General features: G+C 27.6%; 1 protein-coding gene across 1 annotated transcript; it reads left to right on the forward strand.

Annotated features, from left to right (window-relative positions):
- Positions 1-2,247: 2,247 nt before the first annotated feature.
- Positions 2,248-10,116, forward strand: LOC124940397 (transcription factor bHLH128-like). The gene is made up of 6 exons (XM_047480910.1): positions 2,248-2,705; positions 8,895-9,223; positions 9,303-9,449; positions 9,520-9,585; positions 9,669-9,737; positions 9,838-10,116. The coding sequence occupies exons 1-6, from the start codon at positions 2,354-2,356 to the stop codon at positions 9,880-9,882; spliced, it is 1,008 nt and encodes a 335-aa protein (XP_047336866.1). The 5' UTR covers positions 2,248-2,353; the 3' UTR covers positions 9,883-10,116.
- Positions 10,117-15,372: the final 5,256 nt, after the last annotated feature.

Raw genomic sequence — 15,372 nt, forward strand, 5'->3', positions numbered from 1 at the left:
ATGGAGTCGTTTATAAAGTCTCGTCTTCCACTTGAATTTTCGATTAACAATAAATTAATTACTCTCACACTTTTTAAATCGAAGAAGGTAAAATGCAAACATTCATAGGATTGGTAAACTTGGAGACATCTTTCTGTCGGGCACAATTCTATTTATTTATTTTTAAAATTTATAATATCAAATTTTAATGTGTTTAAATTATAATAATATTTAAGTAATAAGTTATAAAATATATAAATTACTATTGAATAAAATGGTTCATATATCATTAAATATATGATATATTAATATATGCAAATATATATCAACTTATTATTAAAATAAAATAAAAAATTAAACGTATATGTCACTTGGACAATACTAATATCAATAATAACCAGAATAGAATAAAAAACTTCTCACAAATAAAATTTGACATGATGTTTAGATTGGTATAAAATGACCAACTACCTTTCTTTATATTTTATTAGTTTAAAAAAAAAATGTATTAAAAATATATATATATATATATATATATATATATATATATAATAAGATTATCAAAATATTTAATTGATTATTTAAATAATTTGTTAAAGAATAATTAAGTTCAATTAAATAACACATCAAACAGTACCTAGTTCATTAAGTTGAAAATTTAAATTTTAATCTTTTGTGTGGAAAAACTTTAAATATTACTTCAAAAACTTTTCTATTTTTAGAAATCGACTTATGTTTTATATATATAAGAGATGTAAAGATTAAACTAAAAGAATCTCAATAAATTAAATATTTAAATTATAATAAATTAATTAAATTTTTTAATAATTTTTTTTATAAATACAATTAACTTACCTATCCTCCCTTGCCTTTTGAAAAATATTCTTTCTAAAATTTAAAAAGAATTGATCTGACTTTGAAATTGTACTTATATTTGTATAAAAATATTAATATTAAATGAATTTTAAAAAATTAAATATTTAATTTGATTATAATAATATAATTAAAGATTTAAATAATATTTTCTATAAATATAATTAACTTACCTCTCATTCATGGATCAAACACAATTAAACATGCATCATTTTTTACCAATACAAAAATTATTAATAAGCTAAGATAACACGTTATCATTATCCATATAGATAAATTATTTTTCATTTTATCTTCGCATTAATACAAAATTATTAATAAATTGAGATAACACAATAAAACAATTAAACATTTTAGGACTAAGTTGTATTCAAAGAGGTCTCACAAAAAAAACTTTTTTTTCCTTTAAATCTTTTTATCAATTTATTCTAGTAGGGTGATTATCATCAAATAAACTAAAACAATTCACTAGAGTGGGAATGGACTAGCCAAATTGAATTTGACATTAAATATCTAATTAATTCTAATTTTTATAAGAATTGACATTAAATTATAATTAAATTAATATATTTAAAAAACTATATTGTAATTCATTCACAATTCATATACTTGAAAATATATAATAATTCTAATATATATTATTTATTTTATTAAATTATTGATTTGAAATAACCAATTAAAATAACTCAAGTTAAGATAATTTTATATGTTTTAATTTTTATTAAGAAAATATTAAATCAAAATGTTAACCTTATATAATACAAAATATATTTTAAAATTTTAAATTTAAAAACAAAATATATATGAGTTGAGTATGTTAACTTCTTAAATTAAATATATATATATATATATATCAAAATGTTAAATTATTATATAAAAAAATTTTAAAAAAAAAGTTATCAATTTAATATTTTAACATTCTAAACTAGAAAAAATAACCATAATTAAAAACTTTAATCAAGTTTTAAATAATAAAATAATAGATTATTTTGTTTTTAAAAAATATAAAAAATAAAATAAAATTTGAAATTATAATTATGAAAAAAAAATAATAAAATTGAGAATTAAAAAATTACACTATATTTAATTTTATTAAAATTTTAATTTTAATTTCAATTCTTAATATTAAAAATTTTACGAAACTTAAAAATTAAAATGGACCCTAATTCTTATACTAATTTTAGGGTTACTAAACACACTTAGAGCTTGTTAAACACACATACTATTATCAAAATATATTTTAACAAATAGGGAATAAAATATGAATTAACTAAATCAAACTAACCCTAAATGAATGAAGAAAGAAAAGTATGTAATATAATAATAAGAGGAGCCAGACATAGAAGTGGTCACAAAAAGCATATTTATTTTTTTACAAATCAACTTGCTTCATTCCTCCAATAACATCTCTCTCAATCTCTCTCTCTCTCCTTCTCCTCCCACCGGCGGCCATTACCGCCGACCGCCGTCTCTCTCTCTCCTCCATATTCTCCGATCAAAGATGTACCCATCATCTTCATCTTCTTCTTCACAAAGTTCAATGGGTCCTAGTGGTCTAATCCGCTACGACTCCGCTCCAGGTTCATTCCTATCCAACGCCGTCGAATCCGCCGTCGGCGGATCTCAATCCCATCACCGCCACTTCGTTTCTCATGCCGATACGTCGGAGCCCGTATTAGGGGTCGGAATCGGCGACGGCGCCCCATTACAAAGGCCGCCGCCGTATTACCAGAACGAGATGTCGATCGGAGTCGGAGCCGGCTCCGGCGGAGGAGGAACGTCTTCGTTGGTTAGGCACAGTAGCTCTCCGGCGGGTTTTTTGAACCAACTTGCTTCCTGCTCAACAAACAACGGTATGTTAATTTTTTTACTATATTTTTAATAACTTAAGTAATTTTTATATGAATATTTAAAAAATAATAGTTTTTTTTTCAAAGTAAAAATATCATCATTATTGTTAATTTAGTGTTCTTTTGTTCTAATGTTAGACTATCTTATAATAAAATTATAGTAAGTGAAAATGATTTATAATCAACTAATTATAACTTATAAATCAGTAAGACAATGTTAAAATGGTAATTCATTGTCATATTAAATTATATTAGAAATTTGTAAAATTTTAATATTAGCTAGTAATTACCTAATAAATCAAAACAATTCACATTGAATTAGGAGTTTTTTTTTTTTAGAATATTAGAGTTTGTGATAAAATATAAAATAAATATTATTTTTTTTAATTTATGAAGATAACATGACTTTCACATTGATATTGTGTTTTAATTAAAGTGTTTTAAGTAAAAATAAATTAAAAATACACTTATTTGATTTGCATTTAAAAAAAAAATAGAATGAAAATAATGGTTTATACAGAACTTTTTTCTTATTATTTTAATTAATATAAATTATTTACTAAAAGATATTGATTCACATCAATCAAGTCCAAATCAGCCTTAAAAAAGTGACTCACAAGCAGTCATTTTTGGTGTCTAATATATATATATATATATAATCTACATTTTAAAAAATAATAATAATAATAATATTAATAATTGTAAGAGAAACCTGGGGCAGTTTTGAAAGCATCCACAGATTTGAAGAGAAAATAAAAACCATTGTTTCAATGGGTTTGTTTGGTTTTGAATCTATGTAGAATGATCCATTTTTGTTTCTTTTATTGAAAAATAAAACAGAATTATTCATTTAAAATAATTTAATTACATGTTAATTAAATTTCATTTATTTATGAACAAAATCATTTACAAGAAAAAATAATTCAATATTTCAGTTCTTAAATGATTTAGAATGACTTTAAAAAGAGTAAATAGTTAGAAGTTATTCTCTAGAAAGAGACCGTTTTTTTTGTTCTTATTTATCAATATATAATTTAATTGTATTAGGCTATTAGTTAATTTTTTGTATATAAATATTATTATTTAGCCTTATTTGAAATCCAATGTTTTGATATTTAATAATATTTTGAATTTTGACATGTTTATCTTAAACTGAAAAAGATGAAGTAAAGTTTAAAAACATAATCATTGTGTTTTTTCTTTGTGAAAAATGAAACACCGTCCAACTATATTATAATTAGAATTACCATTCAAATCAAAACAACTAGTAAACCTTGTTTGACTTGAGTTATTTGGGATTAATTTATTATCAAATAAACAAATATATGAATTAATTATATGACTAAAATTATTTATTAATTAATTTATCAAAATATTTCTGTTTTAAAAAATTGTTATTGTATATATTTGATTATACTCATAATCTTTGTATTGATAAAGTTGTTCAATTTTGTGATAAATCATATGAAAATAAGCTCAAATTTGCCAACATTTTATACCGATTTATTTTTATTCTGAATATGTACAATATTCATTCTATAATCACTTATCAATCATAGTATTCAAATTATTAACATAATATAACAAAACGTTCTCTATTTTTTATACTCTTAATTCATCTTTTTACCTAAATAATCTAATTTTTCAAAAAGAGCCATGTTTGTTGGGAATAACCCACTCCATTAAGCACAACTTCCCTTTGGAGTTGGTCATTAATGGCAAAGTGAGTAAAGGGGATAGTGAAAAGGAATAAGTGGTTTGATATGGTCAAATTTAAAAGATCTTTCTTCCTAATTTAATTTAAAGTTTAGAAATCTGAAATTTTCAAGTACTCTCCAAAGGAGAAAACTCTTTGTTTAACCTCAACTAATTTAAGATATTTAGTTATGATGGCGGAGAAAAGACAATGCTAAGTCATATAGATTAAGGGCGGATTCACATAAGCTTTAGTCCACTCAGAAAAACAAGTTTCTATGGTAGAGAGGTAACATGACATTCTAATTTTTTTTTTTAATTTAATTTACTATTATCTTATATAATTTTAAAAAGATGATAAAACATACAATTATTTATTCGTTTTATTAATAATTTTTTTTTGTTATTTTATTATACTCATCCCTACTTGATTTTTAAACTTACCCACCTCTAATTCATAAATTTTTCCCATTTATAATTTTAATATTTATTCAAAATTTGGAAAATTTGATTTTGAGTAATGAGGTTAATGCTTGTAGCATTATGTTGAGCTAGGCAAGAATATTGGGAGCCACTTCTCTCTTTAATTTGGCCTAGGAAGAAGTTGTCTTTAGCTTAAAAACAATATAGTTCATATAATTGAGTCATTTAGGGAAACAAGTTTAAAAGTGATGATTCTAAAGTTTTTGTTACTATGAAAAAAAAATTAAAAAAAAATTCCGTATTGAAAAATAAGTTATTTGAGTTTTTAATTAATTAATTATTATAATAATTTTATATTTAAAATTTCTCTTTATATAATAAATAAGGGAATAATATTTTGTTATTTAGGATAATAAATTAACTGATGAAATATTTTAAAAAATAAATGTCACATGTATTTTTTGAAGAAATTACATTAACTCCTAACTCTCAAAACTTGTGACAAAGCTCCAATGGAATTGAACTATTATTTTTTATTTGGTAAAAATATTTTTTTAATTATAAAGTGATTTTAATATAATAAAACAAATTGTATTTATTTTAAAAAAACATAGGGGTTACGTTATGGTGTAATAAGCTCATATACTAGTTTATCTAATAAATTATTATGTATAATAATATTTTTATTTAAAATTCAATTTATTTATTCTCTTATTTTTCAATTTTTTTATTAATTCTATTTTTTTATCTAATTTATTAAAATATTTTATTCTTTAATGTCACGCAATCTAATTTTGTTGAAAAATCTTCTCTTTCCTCACTCTTTATCTTTTTCTACGTTAGTGATGTGGTGACACGTCATTTCTTCCTCGTTCTCTTTTAAATTTTATTCTTTTTTTTTTTATTATATATAAATTAATTAATTATACAAAATTATTTTAATAATATATAATTAAATAGTGAATAAATAGTATAGCATCCACTTGCATTGTGTGTAGCTGGTTAGTCACGTGCATTAGAGGAGAGATGCTATTTTCATCTCAAAGCTGACTTTTGTTTGTCTCCCATTTCCTCCCAATTTTATATTTCTTTTATAATTATTCTCCATTATGGATAATACATAATATCCACTTGACCTAACTATACTTTTTATTTTTTTTAATTCTCATTGTCAATACCCAACTAGCTATTTATAAATATATATCATCCAAAATAATACAAAAAAAATGCAAAATAAAAACTATAAATAACACAACATCAAACATAAGTTTCAAAATCAAATCAAGTATTAATATATAATAATAAATAATAAATTAAAATATAATATATTTTAATTAATAAATTGAGTAATTTGATAAATAAATAAAATAATATTTTTTTTAGTTTTCATTATTCAAATAATTTTATACTCTCAAAATGGTATTATTCTGAATTAGGAAAAAATGATATTTTTTTATAATTTTTTAAAAAAATTCAATATAATTTATTATTTATTTATTTAATTATTAAAAGAAATAATAAATTTTATTTTTTATATATTCGTTTTATTCAAAAAAAATAAATAAATAATATTATTTTATGTCCATCCCAAATATTTTACAAACCCATTCCGTATTGGATCTGTTTAGGTTACATGGTGGAATATGATTTATGGAAACTGACAATATTATAAATTTATGAATTGTTAAGAAAATTTATTCTTCTAAAGTATTTATTTGAATAATAAAGGATTTTATATGAGGATAAATTATAATAAATATAAAATAATCCAAGTGGAAGATGGTGGGGTCCAGGGAGTGTAGTCAGATCTGACAAGTGGGCAAACAAGGGTGACGTAGATATTCCGTCTGCTTAGATTCCGTGAATCTATACCCTGTCCTATTTAATTATAAAAAATTAAATTATTGGATAGAAAATGTTTAAAAAATATTAATATATAATAAAAATTACAAAAATATAAATTATTTAAATAATTCAAATCGCTTATTTTAAAAAGGAAGAATTATAATTCAGTTTCTTTTAATGTTTGATTTTGTGTTATTTTTAAGGAATTCATGAGTTATGAATTATTGTTTTTTAGATGAGATTATTTAAATTAAATTATTTGATTAATTGAGTAATTTAATTATTAAAAAGATACGTGATATGTAATAAAAAAGATTTTTTTTATAATTAAATCACCCATCATAAATTTTATTTATGAAGTTAAAACTTTTTTTATAATAAATTATTTTGGATTAATAGAGTTAAATTATTAAAATATTTATATTATTATTTAATATTTAAATTTTATTTAAAAAATTAGTAAGTTATTTGATATTTTTATTTGATGTTTTATTTAGAAAACCCCACATCAAATAACCTCAAATGTTTTTAATTAATAATTTAACTTAAATAATTGGTTTTTAAATTTAAAGATCTTCAATTCTTACAACTTCTCAACCACCATTCTACCAACCCCACCATCTATCTCATCTCGTCCACTCCACGTGCCTCAGACTACCTACTCCATGGGTCTTGGCAAATATGGCAATGACAGTTTAGGTCTTTTTTGACTAGGAGTAATATTTAACCATAATCTAGTGGAGGTAATTAATTTGTTTTAAATGAAATAATTAAGCACTAAGTTTAACCGTGCTTCTTTAGGAAGACGAACAACAAAGTAAAGGAGTCGAGCTCTCTTACACATATAAGTAATGTAAATGATCACAAGAGGTTAAACACATAACCCACAAACATATTTAAAAAAAAGAATGTCTGTTTCACTTTTGTTTTGACATGAATAAAATCAACCACACAAAAGAAATAAATTGATTAGATCATTAGTAACTAAACATTTAACCTAGTTACACTATAATGTAGGCACATATAGTCAGGCCAGGCCTTGTTCGGTTGGGTTAAATAACCCAACTCACTTAAACATCTTTTCATTCCTCCCCTCATCAATTACATCACTCAATTCATTACCCAAAATACTAAAATATTCTCTATTTTAAATTACTAATTATTATTTTATTATTATATATCAATATCCTTTAAGGCTTTGTTCTCTTTGGGTTATTTAAAAAGCCCAAACCAAATCAATTTTCCAATCAATCACTTCTCAACAATCACATCACTTATTTCATTAATCAAAATACTAAAATATCCTTTAATTTAAATTATTATTTTATATTTTATTTATATATATCAAAAAGTCTTTTTACCAAAAATAATCATTACCTCTTCAAAATCATCGCCCATCAATCAATTTTTTTCTCTCTTAGTTTAAAAAAAAATCCATAACCGAACAAGGTTTAAGTAATTTTACAAAAAATATTCTCACCTCCTCAAAATCATCACCAATCATTATATATTTTCCCCCTCTAGATTATTACAATAACCTAAATCCGAACAAAGCCTATTTGACTATCTTTACCTATCTAAAAGAAAAAAGTATTAATGATGGTAAACATAATAGTATAAATAGAAACTTATAAAATTTGTAGCAGAACTAATTATGCTTGAAAATGTGGGGAAGAAAACTGTAGAAGATGACCCAAAATTATTGGTTATCCAATTCTTCTAATCTCTCTAATTAGAAAGGGATTTTTTAGTGCAGAATATTTTTTTTCTTTTCTCTTGGTTATGTTTTTTACTTGTAGAATTTATGACAATTCATCTCTAACTTTTACTAACATTTCTTGTTGATGAGTTTTCGCTATTTAGTTGCAATTTTTGCGATTAAATAAATTATTAAAAAATATTTAATACCTTCTAGAAAAGTAAGTCATGGAGTCATTATTAACATTGATTTAATGAATATTTCATTCCCTTGTAAATAAATTTTAAAACAAATAATTTTGATTCTACTTCTCTTTCTCAATTTGTCCTCTTGAATGAGAAATAACATATAAAGTTTTTTTAAAACATCAATACCCTATAATTATCCATTTTTATTCTACCAAAGGCTACTCAAGTAATTGGTGGAGGCAACAAAGGTGGTACAATTTTTCTTAGTAACATCACATATTCACTTTGATTCCATGTTGAAATTTTAGTGAAGAACTAAAGATTTTAAACGATTGAATTCAGGTTTCCCAATCACAAGAGGAATAGGCAATTTTAACACGAAAAGCATTCAAGAAAACGGTAATAGTAGTAGTAATGGACGTGGAATATCAAGACTCAACTCTCAACTAAGCTTCACTAGACAAGAATCATCTCTTTCCCACATCTCCGAAGAGGAGCGTGACGAGACAACCAATGACCGTAGAAAACCAACAACCGATTCTTATAATGGCACGTCGAATTTCGGGGTAGGGACAAGTTGGGAGGATTCCGGCACTATCGTGTTTTCTCATCCAAACAAACGATCCAAGAATAATATCAATGAGGACATCATGAACTCCATGGAATCACAGGTAGGTATTCATCAAATAACTATTCTTTCCTTTACTAAACCGATTCGATAAATCAAAATACAAGTGTTGTTTCATTTAGCTTCAATTTGGGCTAACACAAGGAGGTATGGAGATAGTTGGAATGGACAAGTTATTAAACATTAATAATATCCCTCAAGATTCAGTTCCTTGCAAAATTCGGGCGAGTCGAGGTTGTGCTACTCATCCTCGGAGCATTGCTGAAAGAGTGAGTGGATTTAAACAAGTCTTTATTAATTAAGTTCACAATTATATGGATATGTAAATCTTTTTAATAGGAAAGGAGGATGAGAATAAGTGGGAAACTTAAGAAACTTCAAGAACTTGTTCCTAACATGGATAAGGTATGTTATATAGTGCATGTTGCATGGAATTGATAAATGGATTAGTTTGATCTAAGAATTGTAAATAATGGTGGTGATGACAGCAAACAAGCTATTCAGATATGCTGGATTTGGCAGTACAACATATCAAAGGCCTCCAAACCCAAGTTGAGGTTATTTTCATATAATTTTTTTCTCGAATATAGTATTTTGTTGATGATTTGAATGATACGAGTGATTAGTAAATTGTTAAGTTGATATTTTTTGTTGTAGAAACTTCAACACGATATGGAGAATTGCACTTGTGGATGCAAGTGAGTTTCACGAGGATATTTGGTATATGGAAGATGAAGACAAGTGAGAATGGATATTGAAGTTAAAAGATGCATATTGTCAATGGAAAAGGAAGGATTGTGCTTGTATGTATACATAAATCCTTCTTCTCTATGCTAGCTCATTCATCTTTCTTTCAAGTAAATGATCTTCATCATGATGATCATAACTCTGATCAGATTGATTCATTCTCATTGTTTTTGTTCTTTTGTATGGGGATTTCAATTTGATGATCATATGGATGATCATCTTATCTTATGCAAACCATATTATACTATTTCAAATAACTTCATTTAATTTTTTTCATCTCATGACATGTCCATATATGAGATTATATATGTTATTCTCTATAAGCGGAAACTTCATTCAATTCAACGTGGATTATGGTTCAAAACTTATGAAAAAATGCATGTGGAAGAAGATAATAAGATTCTTTAATCTTGTAATTTGGCTCAACAAATCAGAAAAAATAGTAACATAAAAATATGTCTCCACACACTTTTTTTTTTTTTATGTTGGGTTTCGTTTTATTTGGCCTTGTGGGTCCAACCCAATTAGACACTTAATTAAACAAGAAAACCCTAAGATGTTATTCATTCTATCACTTCTAGAGTGAGATATCATTCTACTGAGAGAACAATTCTACTAAGAAGAGAAGAAACAGAGGAAGAAGAAGAGAAGGAGGCAATAAAGATCTCCTTACCTTTATTACTTTCATGTTTTAATTTATTGTTGTCTTATATCTAGACTTGATTGAGTCTGAATGAAATTGATTTTCTTTGTTTTCATACCTCAACTTTATGTGTTAATGTTGAGAAGCACATTTGTATCAGTTTCTTGTTTATAGTGAAATTTGTCGGTTAACTCCGTGGATTTTTACCCTCCAAATTGAGAGGGTTTTCCACGTAAATTTGGTGTTATTTTATTATGATTTATTTCCTATTTTATATATGGATAACCTGTGCATTTACCCATCTCATATCGATTGATTATAATATAAAAATATTATTCGCTTCAAAGTTCCCAACAAGTGGTATTAGAGCTGTTAGGTTTATATTTTGAAGAGTGTTTTGTAGGTTGAGATGGAAGGTAATAACATAATGATCAGGTTGACAAATAATAACTGGCAAATTTTGAAATCCAAAATGGAGGATATCCTTTACTGTAAAGATTTGTATGAGCCGGTTGAAGGAAATAGTGCGAAGCTAAAAGACATGTCTGACAATGATTGCTTTAGTGCATTGCACTTTTGATTAGAGTCAAAAACTTTCTACCCAACGGGGATAGTTCAAATACTTGTGAACCCGTCAGATGACGTCAGAGTCTTGGACAAAATTGAATCGAAAAGTAGTTGGCACAATCAGATAGTGGCTTGATGATGGTGTATACCACCATGTAGCAAGTGAGAAGAGTGCTCATGAATTGTGGAAGAAGCTGAAGTCATTGTATGAGCAGAAAACAACATGTAACAAAATGTTTTTGATTTGAAAGTTAGTAAATCTGAAATTCAGAGAAGGTACATGTGTTGTTAAGAATTTAAATGAGTTCCAAAATTTGATTAATCAATTGTCAGTGATGGAGATGGCCTTAGAAGATGAGCTACAAACCTTATTGCTCTTGGGATCATTGTCCGACAATTGGGAGACATTGGTTGTGATAGTCAATAATGCAGCTCTAAATGGTGTGCTTACTATGAGTATAGTAACTAGCAACTTGTTCAATGAGGAGACAAGAAGGAAGTCAACTAATACAAATAGTGCATATGCCCTAGCCATAGAGAATAGGGAAATAGTTGAATATCGACAACAATCAAGAGGCCATAACAAGTTCAAAGGCAGATCAATATCTAAGGGAAGACCGTGTTATCACTGTGGTAAATAAGATCACATGAAGAAAAATTGTAGAGCCTGAAAAAGACGACAAAATGAAGGCAAAAATAAGAAGAAAGATGATGAGAACAAAAATACAACAACCATAGTAATGACAGATGATGTAGTGATTCTTTCTTGTGAAAATGAACAATATCTACATGTAGAAGGTCACCAAGGAGTTGAGTGGATAGTTGATACAGGTTCTTGTTATCATGCTACACCAAATAGAGAGTTCTTCACGACTTACAAGGCTGAAGATCTTGGTACAATGAAGATGGGTAATACTAGTCACTCGAACATTGTTGGTATTGGTGATATTTGTTTGTAGACAGAGTTGGGACATCAGTTAACACTGAAAGATGTGCGACATATTCCTGATTTGCGTCTAAACTTGATATCAGATGATGCATTAGACAAAGATGAATTCAAGAATTACCTTGGTGGTGGAGAATATAAGTTCAACAAAGTATCATTGATTATAGCAAAAGGGAAGTCGTGGCACTCCCTACATCGAACCCATGTGAAGATACTCAAGAATGGACTGAATACAGTACAAGCTGAAAGCTCTCTATATCTATGGAATCAACGTCTCGACCACATGAGTGAGAAAGGGCTACGAATTCTGGTGAGGAAGCTTCACATCCCCTCAACCAAAGACAAGGTTTTGGATCTATGCAAATACTGCTCATTTGGTAAGCAAGACAAAGTCTTTTTTAGTCAAACATTAGAAAGAATACATAATGTGTTGGAATTGGTTTATTCTGATGTGTGTGATCCTTTTAAGGGGGAGTCATTGGGTTGGGTGAAAATCAATATTTTCTAACATTTATTGATGATGCATCTAAAAATGTGTGAGTTTATTTTATGAGAACAAAATACCAGGTATTTAATTACTTTTAAGAGTTCCATGTCATGGTAGAAAGAGAGACAGACAATAAGTTGAAATGTCTTCGCTCAGATAACGGGGAAGACTATACCTCGAAAGAGTTTAAACCATATTGTGTAAAATATAGAATTCGACATGAGAAGAAAGTGCATGGAACTCCACATCACAATGGAGTGGCTGAGAGAATGAATCGCACCATTGTAGAAAAGGTGTGATGCATGATGCAGATGACAAAGTTTCCAAAATAGTTTTGGGGAGAAGCGGTTCGCACAACTTGTTATCTCATAAACAGGTCACCCTCTGTTCCTTTGATGTTTGAAATACCAGAAAGAGAATGGTCTAAGAAAAATATTTCATACTCGCATCTAAGGGTGTTTGGATGCAAAGCATATGTGCATATTTCAAAGGAACAAAGATCCAAGTTGGATAAAGCAATTCCATATATTTTCCTTGGATATGGAAATGAGGAATTTGGGTACAGATTATGGGACCTAAAAAAGAAGAGAATTGTTAGGTGTAGAGATGTTGTGTTCTTCAAAAATCAGAACGGGATAAATCCAAAAATCAATGAGAAGTCAAAGAGAGTTGATGAGTCCATAGAACTCATACCAATTTCTTCACATGTACAATGAACAGTAACAAATGAAGATGAACATAATGAATAAGCCACTAAGGAAATCTATGACATGAATAATAGTAATGATGATGAGATTGTTTATGATGCTCTTGAATAGGGGGAGAAACATCATCAAGAGGAGCCAGAAGAGCTCCCATTAAAAAAGTCTGAAAGAGAGTACCAACCTTCTAAAATGTACCATTCTTTAGAGTATATCTTATTGATATAAGAAGGAGAGCCAAAAAGTTTTCAGGAGGCACAAGTTCATAAATAAAAAGATAAGTGGCTGAATGCAATGAAAGATGAGATGAAGTCATTGCAAGAAATGGACACATATGAGCTGGTGGAGCTTCCTAAGGGCCGAAAGACATTGAGAAAATGGGTGTTCAAGCTAAATAAAGATGAAAATAGAAAAATTATGAAGTACAAATCCCGACTGGTTATAAAGGGTTTTGGACAGAAACAGGACATCGACTTTGAGGAGATTTTCTCACTAGTGATAAAGATGACTTCCATTCGTACAATGTTAGGTCTGGTAGCTAAATTAGACCTTGAGCTTAAGAAACTTGATGTAAAACTGCATTTCTTCATGGTAATTTGGAAGAAGAGATCTACATGGTGCAATTATAGGGATTTAAAGTGAAAGAAAAAGAGAACATGGTTTGCAAATTGAAGAAGAGTATATATTGTTTGAAACAAGCTCCGAGATAGTGGTACAAGAAATTTGACTATTTTATAATGAGTCATGGGTACCCGAGAACCAAGGTAGATCCATGTGTTTACTTCAAAAAAATTTCTAATGGAAATTTTCTAATCCTTTTATTTTATGATGGTGATATGTTGATTATAGGACATGATTCTTAGATAATAGTTATGTTAAAGAATGAGATGTCCAAGATATTTGACATGAACGTCGGATATTGGGCATGCATATTACTCGTGACAGAAATGTCAAAAGACTTTGGTTGTCACAAGAGAAGTACATTGAAAGGGTGATTGAGAGATTCAACATGTAAGGAGCAAATGAAGTAAGTTGTCCACTTCCTAGCCATTTGAAATTGAGCAAGAAGATGTGTCCATCAATAGATAAAGAAAAGAATGAAATGGCGAGTGTGTCATACTCCTCGGCTTTAGGGAGTTTAATGTATGAAATGGTTTGCACTATGTTAGATATAGCGCATGTAATCGGTGTGGTAAATAGATTCCTCTATAATTCAGGAAAATGAATTGGGAAGTAGTCAAGTAGATTGTTAGATATCTAAGAGGCACTTCCAATTTGTGTTTAAGTTTTGGAAACGGTGAAACTATGTTAGAAGGTTACACAAATACTAATATGGTTGGACATCTGGATCATAGAAAATCCACTTCTAGTTATGTGTTTATTTTTGCAAGGGGAGCTATGCCATGGAAATCCAAGTCGTATAAATGTGTTTCTTTGTCAACAATAGAAGCATAATACATTGCAGCAACTAAACCTGACAAGGAGTTATTGTGTGTGATATTTCTCCTAGAACTTCGTGTGCAACAAGAAGATTCAATTGTTTTCTGTGATAGCCAAAGTGTCATAGATTTGAGCAAGAATGCTACATATCATTCCACAACTAAGCATATTAATGTGAGAATTCATTGGCTAAGAGATGTAATAGAAAACCAGTAGATGAATCTAAAGAAAATCCACACGAATAAGAACAAAGATGTTATTCATTCTATCACTTCTAGAGTGATATAACATTATATTATGAGAACAATTCTATTAAGAAGAGAAGAAATAGAAGAAGAAGAAAAGAGGGAGGAAGTAGAGATCTCCTTACCTTTATCACATTCAGGTTCTAATTTCTTGTTGTCTTATATCTAGACTTGCTTGGGTCTAAATGAAATTGGCTTTCTCTATTTGTATACCTCAACTTTATGTTTTAAAGTTGAAAATTTGTTTGTATCAGTTTATTGTTTATAGTAAAATTTATCGGTTGGCCCCGTGATATTTTACCCTCTAGGTTGAAAGGGTTTTCCACGTAAATCTGGTGTTGTTTTATTGTGCTTGATTTCCTATTATAAATATGAATAATATGTGCATTTACCCATCTGATATCGATTGATTAAAA

The sequence above is a fragment of the Impatiens glandulifera genome, chromosome 5 (genome assembly GCF_907164915.1).
Source record: "Impatiens glandulifera chromosome 5, dImpGla2.1, whole genome shotgun sequence".
NCBI classification, from domain to species: Eukaryota; Viridiplantae; Streptophyta; class Magnoliopsida; order Ericales; family Balsaminaceae; genus Impatiens; species Impatiens glandulifera.